The following is a 7,672-nucleotide window of genomic DNA, read 5'->3' as shown; positions in this document are numbered from 1 at the left end:
AGTACAAAAGCGACCTGATACATAGGAGAGACCTTAAACTTGCGCTGTATAAATTGATCTGAAAAGAGAAACGACCCGATTTCCAACAAAGCAAAGATCAAAATATTTGATATAGCAAAGGTACCCCACTTGCCAGCACCACCAGGAAAGTAAACGACATTTGGAAGTAATTCGAGCACTGACTTGTAAATGACGTATACGATCGGAACAACACATTCAATGTATTCCACTAGTGCCAAATATTCACAATGAAATAGAAATTGGAGTCCTTGTAAAACTAAATATTCCGACCTTCTGCCATTTTCTGTTCTCACATCAGAGACTTTGGGAATATTAGCAATTCTTTTAGTCTGTTGTTTCGTCAAAACATTCACAAGGTTAAGCTCAACCGGTTGAACAGAACTTTTGGAAAAAAACATTAGATTGCGTCGGCGAATAGGACGTATTTTGGTCGCAACGTTTTGACAATATAATCCTGATGCTGCGAGAATTTGAAGTTGCTTGGAACAATCTTCTGGAAGAGGATGCGGAAGACATGCATGCAATCGCACACCACGCATTGAGACTATATTATAAGCGTGGGGATCTCGCGTCACTGCAAGGATCATTGCGAGTAAATCTGGTGAACCAGTCTGCGACAAATCTTGAGACATACGTTGTTGATTGAGTAATTGCACTACGACAAATGCATTAACCCGAAGTTCGCGAAATTCCAATGATGTTAGTCCCAAGTCAGCAACAATGAAGGATACAGACAAAATCAAAGATACAGAACTTGACATGCAAACAGACATGAAAAGCGAGCTGTACAGATCCACAGTAAAACTTGATGTTTGAGGTATGATGTCCTCCAATTCACGTATGGCAGTTATTGCAATATATTTAGCTCCGAATTTCAATATCGGCAGCATCAACACTAGGAAGTTTCGATACGTGGATGAATTGAATCGTGAAGCGCTTTGCAAAAGGGATATATGATAGTGAACGCAATGTACCCATATTGATATCGCTGAAATCGTAGTAAATATGGCCGACAAATAGATTCGCTTGTGAATGGTGACTTGCCCAGCACAAGCAGAAAGACTACCAACATATAGGCTCCAACCACCCCATATGCAAGCTGTACCATAAATGGAAGAGGATACCCAATCTTGCTAGCGGCTACTAAAACGGTTGTCATGTACAGCACCGAAAGCAAAAAAGGAATTGCAAAAGTCTGTACAGGCGACACATTCAAGACCGGTATGAACATCTTGACACTGAGAGTGCCTTACAATGTCGTCACAATCACCAATATTGTCTGACGAATCCAAAACATCCAATTTGCCTTCCATCCCTCAGATGGGTGGCGGAGCGGTAAGCACTCCAGGAAGATCGCAAGCGCTAGAGTAGGTATCGGAACGAGTTTACATACCAGAATTACACGAGTATGAGAAGTGGCTTCGCAGTACGCATTGAAGCTTTCGAGTCGTTCGACTGAATAAGAACCTTGACGACCAACTTGGATGTTGTTCCATTTCTTTTCGAGACGACTGTGCATCTGGGTTTTGACTTGTGAAGCTGTAACCGACTTGTGCGGGTTACGTTCTATGTTTAAGCTAGTCGGAAGACACCTAGAATACAAATGTTACAGGATTTGTTCAATCGACATCCATACAAACGAAAATGTTAAATGACATGCTGTCATGAGCGATAGATTAATGACCGAGAGAATAAATTTGCCACACTTGCGATTTAAGCGTATGAGAAACACTTAAAGGCTTTGCTTGATCGGTTGAACAGAAAATTGAGAATAAAGTGAGAAATGAGATTTTGTCGGCGAATAGATCGTGTTTTGGTCGTGATACTTTGACAATATCATTCTGGTGCTGAAATAGATGCGAAAGACATGCAAGCAAACACACATTCTATAATGAAACTAAATTATTAGCATAAGGGTCTCGCGTCACCACAAAGTAATTTTAGTCGATAGTGCCGACTGCAAACATCTCGAGTCAAACAGCGTTATCTTGGCGATTGCACTGCAGCAAATGAATCTGACCGTAGCTCCCGGAATCCCAACAATGTGTGTCCCATGTTGGTAACAATGAAGGATAGAGACGGAATCTAAGTCACAGAACTCGACATGCAAACAGACTTAAAAAGTGAGCTGTACAGATCCACAGTAAAACTTAACGGTTGTGGTATAATGTCCTCCAAACTACGTCTGGCAGTTATTGTATTGTATTTAGCCCCATATTTCCATATCGGCTGCATAGTTAAGCCGGAAAGCCTTAATAAAATTGATATATGACAGTAAGAGCCACATACGCGCACTGTTGTTGTAATACTTAGAAAAAACATGAGTTACTAACACAAGATTTGATGCGCAAGAAGCGCGCCTTTAACTTGTTCATTAACTGGATGAGGAACCTCAATTTTGATAGATGGTCTCACCTCCGCAAGTGAATAAGGAAGTGTTTGAGTCCTTACAGGCGACACTTTTATAAAGGACGCGAAACCGAGTAGTGCTTACAAAAGGTTGTCACAACTGTGATATTATACGCAAGTATCATGTGCACTCACGAATCTCATCAATATGGGCAGTGATTGCAATGAAGATTGTGGCAAACTTATTTTAAGTTAGGTTCATATGACATGATAAGATTTCTAGTTCCCAGGTGTGCGTCACAAACCTTGATGAAGTGCCATACACGTTATTCTTTGCCTTTCAGAACGCGTTCAACCGCGTCAACTACAACTACTTCCTCCGGCTGCCTAAGTGCATCGGGTTTGGATCTGGATTTGTCCGCTAGTTCACCCTACTTTTGTATATGTATTTGCTCGCGCGATTGTTCATCAAGTAGCCAACGCGTGTTTTAAAACAAAGAAGCCCGCTGTGTGCTTCGCAGTTTTATATTGACAACAGACTCGCTCGTCAATCTTCTTCGCTCGCATGAAGGAACATTGTATCTGCTTAGTGACTCCTACACAAGAACGACCATGTTTCGATGCCTTTAGACAGATCCATTGCGATTTTGCAGACTCAGTTCGATTGGGTCGCGGAATTCTGCCAAAGCTTCGATGCGGCGCTGAACTTAGCAAGTCCGTACAGCTTCGCTGGGCCGACACCACGACTGTCCGTCAGAATTCGGGTACAGATTCATGACCAAGCAGAGAGATTTAAGCTCTTCAGCGTCCGGTTTAGCTGGTCGGCCGTCGACGATAGAGTTTTCGAATCACTCGACCAATGCTTCATCGATATTTACTTTGCGCACTAGTACTTTTAAGGTCACCTCTTAATTGCACCGACTTTGGCGCTGTCGTGCTGTGGGCACAATACGCTGCATCAGATCTGAAACAGACCGCCGTGGAAGTTTGTTTGTCTCGATCACGTTCGTTTGGTACATCAGGATATGAAAGGTCACAAGCTGTATGCGAATCTCAGACAAGTTTATCATTGCGCTAAAGATGTAAATGCTATGATAGTAATGGCTTCTGATACGACTCAAAAAAGATCGCATATATCGATTCTTAACTAGCACCTGGAACAAGAGAGAGTCTCGTCAGAAGTTGGGCTCGACTACTGTCTCCACAAGTGCACCAAGTCTGTGCGGAATTGGCGCACCTCTCTCACAGTAATTGAATACATGAATTAGTCAGGAATAGTAGCCACAGAAAACTTTAAATTTATAAATGCGAATCTCTATAAAGCTACAATCGGATCGCTGCAAGACTACAGCCCCCCCCCGGCAAAGGATGTTCATCCAACAAATCCTACGCGACATTTGAACGAAATTGTGTACATACGTATTCTGTGAAATTGAAAGAATACAATTTTAAACAACTGTACTAAATTCTTCTTACACTTTGTAGCGATACCAACTACACATAGAAGACGTGACGTCCGTGGGCTGTTAGCCTCACGTCAAACAATTCAGATAACTTCTTGAAGAATATAGTAAACGTGTAAATTTACTATTAGTTCGATAAGAAGTCATCTTAGATGTGTATCGCGCTTGAGTTAGAATAGCAAATTAAGTGATCATTTTCAATGTCTCTCTCGGTTCTACTCGTATCCGGTGTTTTTAATCAATGCGTTTACTAACGCGGACTCTTGAAAGCGAAGCTTCTCTACACGTCATCATCGGTTAGCTTATGGTAGTTGTTGGTCATGAAGAGACCTGGGAACCGACAACCCAAAGAAGAGAAGCCATAATCGCCTGTTTACAGACTTCTAACGGTGATGTACTTTCGCTGGTGAGACACCACAAGTAACCCACCGACTATGCATTGGCAAATGCGCAAATGGCATCAACCGCGAGGCATCCACTGATGAGCGTCAATCCCTTCGCGAACTGGGACAAAGTACATGTTTACTGCTGAATGAAGTTAGCTGAGATGTCTAAGAATGTGACAGGGCTCTTGATTAATCAATAGCCCGTCGCAGCTGCGATTGACAAGTTAAGAGACTGTATGCAACAATGGAAATTGGCGTTCAGTACCATTCTGACAGAGGTATTGTCGAGATGAAAATATTCGAATATGTATCACGGTTATACACTGTTTAATCAGACGTATCGCATAATCGATTTTCTTGTTTACTAATAACAAGATCGCGAAAACTTCTCGCTGCGATGGCATTGAACCCTTTTTCGACGGCGATAACATCTACCAGAGTCGATAAAATATGACACACATATATTGCACGTCCCCCCTGACATTTTGCGCTCGAGTGGTTGTCACATGTATAAATTTCATGCCGAGTGTTGGTTGGGGTTCAGGTCGAAGATCTACTGAATGCAATTACGTTAGCTCGTTTAAAGCTACCTATAAGATGATTTTCGGAGCTGTTGATTGTCGTCTACACAACAAGCGCGCCTGTTAAGATGTTTTTGCTTTACCAAGGAGAGCTATTGTATCTCATAAGGGTCGAATTTAACGATTCCAAGCCCTGAAAAATTGATACCCGCCTTACGAGACGCATGACTAACAGCGGAGACTTACTAATTGTTAAAAGCAACGTGTCACGCTTTGGCATGCTAAGGAAGTTCAGAAGAGTTGAGCCATTACACAGCGAGTAGCTGCTAAAAATAGCCATAATTTGCGATAACATTGATTGAATGCACATGCATCGAGTGGCGCTTAAAGGCTCGAAGGCTTGGTTGGCTCCCTTAAAAATCGAGCAAATCCTTTTACCTTTTGTTGAAAATACTACCACGCCGTGACAAGAGACACAGCAAGCGTGATGCTCCCGTAACAATTACCATATCATATCGAGTAATTTACATGATTCCTAAAACCAAATCCTTACTTAAACGATATGAGCCCTGGACAAGAGATAAGAGAGATGATAGCATTCTAACGAACACGTAAGATCTGGAATCTATTATTTTGTATAAACTCCCCACTTGGCGTCACGCTATGTGTCAGGTGGAGTCACGGCAAGTCATGCTTATGATTAGCTTACCACAGCCATAGGTTCGGCCCAAACGCTGATCATATGAATTTATGTACCGCGGATTAGCAAAGTCGGTTGCTTCTTGTTTAGTACCCTTGCTCATAATATTAAATATTATCAACAGCTCATGATAGGCAACTATATCCTTCATACCGCAGTGAGCGATTGGAGCGTGATGCTCTGAAAGCAGTTGTTTATAACACAGAAACTATCTAACGCACAGACGACACAATTTTCTCTGGTGAATCAACTGGTCGGGCCACATCTTGCATAATCAGATTTATTGGCTTCTAGTCGTGCAGAGCACGAAAATTGGATGTGGGCTTTAACATTTAATATTTGCAAGCCCCACCGTTTGTCAAAATAGACCAGTGTATGCTGTGCCGACGAGACCACTTCTGGGTTGCTTGGCTTCTTGGTTGCTTCTCTAGACGCATGGCCTGCGGGTGAACTCCATAAATGTTGAAGCTATTGTGGATTAGCTCGTGTCTCGTTACTAACGAGACTGTAAGAAGAAGCTTGATACGTCCATTCAACTTCGTGCGCAAGTATGCAGTTTTAGACTGCCTGCAGTCCATTAAGCCAATCGGACAACTTGTAAGCTGAAAAGTTCATTCAGTGCCAAGCTGGATACACTCCGAGACTTTCATGTGTCATTATGACTACAAGGGCTCACGAATCTAGCAAAGAGAGAATAGCTGTCCGACAAGGTGGTCCACTCCCACGTTGCACGTTTAGTCACCGACGTAGATACATAGACTATGTTACCAGTTTCCGATGGACTAAAGAAAATGATCTCTTGTCGATAAATTGATACAAATTGGTGTCCCACTATGGCAAGATTTGTTGGGCGACGGCGCTCCATCTTTCTCTTCCGTCTTGATATAATGCAGAAACACCAGACTCGAAGCAAGTTAAATTCTATCACTTGGTTTTTTGAGCGGCGAAGCCTGGCAAATAACCCTTTATGTTAGTTGTGCATCCTGGATCAGCTTTTCTCGGTAGATAAAGCGATTGGATCGAAATGTCTTGTAACAATTTCGAGCAGGTGTACGCTTCAAAGGTGTACATCGCACGCGAACGTAAACCCAGGAGCATCAAACCATGCGTTAAAAGCCCGCAATTCAGCGTTATGGCTGATCAATATCGCGGAATCGACCCTGTCAACTAGGTCCTCATTAGTAAAGAGCTAGAGTGAGAACTTTGCAGAAGTTCTTTCCACATTGAATCGCTTAGCACCAGCGTATATGACAAACCGCGACTGACGAAGGTAGTATCAGAAAAAGTAGTTTTCATGTACATGTGCATCTGCACAAGTCATTACCCATTTACAAAGAAGAAAGATGTGATATCAATAACCCACAAACCCAAATCGGATTAAATAAAAAACGGACTTCGGTTCGGGACAAAAATCTACGACTACAGCAAGAAAGTAGCAAAACTGTGAATCTGCAAGGCTACAATAACAGTCTGACTAATCATTAATCAACGCGAGTACTCTAGGACGTGCATCTGACTTCGCGAAGTTTTAGGTGTGTAATTCAAGCTGCTAGTCTACGTTAATAAACGGTATCTCAGCAAAATTTGCGCGAATGTGATTGTTTCAGATATAATAATTTATTCTGCGAAAACAAAACCTACACGTTTTCTGTTTGAGTTGTTATGTTCGAAAATTTCGGTCAAAAATCAGATAAAAGCAGCCTAACGTATCGACTGGTTGCTGCGTGCAGCAGAGCTCGGCGTAGCAGCCTGGCATCATCCGACCTCTACGCAACTGGCCTGCCCAAGATAGTGATTTCACAACGAATGATTTCAAACTTGAATCCACATTTCTCAAGTTATAAGAAGAAATTGTTAATCAGTATGCTCATTTTTTGTTATCGGATCCAATCGAATTGAAAAGTAAAGTCAACTCCTACATTCATATTTAGCAGCAATTAGTTCCGAAACAAACACAAAAGTCAAGTGACATACCGTGATGAGCGAGCTCGTAAGTTAGAAGAATGAAAAGCGAGAATACCAGCATTGATTGGACCTGGCACACTTGCGTTTCAAGTACGAAAGCAATCTGGTACAAAGGAGAAAACTGAAATCTACGCAGTATAAAATGATTAAAAAACAAGAATGACCCAATCTCCAACATAGAAAGCAGCAAAATGTTTGAGATAGCATAAAAACTCCAATTGCCAGCACCACCAGGATAGTAAGCGACATTCGGAAGCTTCTCTAGAA

General features: G+C 42.0%; 3 protein-coding genes across 3 annotated transcripts; all 3 read right to left on the bottom strand.

Moving 5' to 3' along the window:
* Positions 1-33: 33 nt before the first annotated feature.
* PHALS_13126 (uncharacterized protein) lies at positions 34-911 on the bottom strand (the record flags this gene model as incomplete). The annotated part of the gene is made up of 2 exons (XM_024728819.1): positions 34-44; positions 125-911. The coding sequence occupies 2 exons, from the start codon at positions 909-911 to the stop codon at positions 34-36; spliced, it is 798 nt and encodes a 265-aa protein (XP_024579258.1).
* A 2,367-nt stretch (positions 912-3,278) lies between these two features.
* PHALS_13125 (uncharacterized protein) lies at positions 3,279-3,631 on the bottom strand (the record flags this gene model as incomplete). Its single annotated transcript, XM_024728818.1, has 2 exons — positions 3,279-3,524; positions 3,608-3,631. The coding sequence occupies 2 exons, from the start codon at positions 3,629-3,631 to the stop codon at positions 3,279-3,281; spliced, it is 270 nt and encodes an 89-aa protein (XP_024579257.1).
* A 417-nt stretch (positions 3,632-4,048) lies between these two features.
* Positions 4,049-4,353, bottom strand: PHALS_13124 (uncharacterized protein; the record flags this gene model as incomplete). Its single annotated transcript, XM_024728817.1, has 3 exons — positions 4,049-4,113; positions 4,172-4,265; positions 4,339-4,353. 3 exons carry the CDS (start codon positions 4,351-4,353, stop codon positions 4,049-4,051), a joined length of 174 nt encoding a protein of 57 aa, XP_024579256.1.
* Positions 4,354-7,672: the final 3,319 nt, after the last annotated feature.

This window comes from Plasmopara halstedii (assembly GCF_900000015.1).
Source record: "Plasmopara halstedii genome assembly, contig: Scaffold_650, whole genome shotgun sequence".
NCBI classification, from domain to species: Eukaryota; Oomycota; class Peronosporomycetes; order Peronosporales; family Peronosporaceae; genus Plasmopara; species Plasmopara halstedii.
The sequence above is the reverse complement of the archived record's forward strand: the minus strand, read 5'-3'. Positions and strand labels throughout refer to the sequence as shown.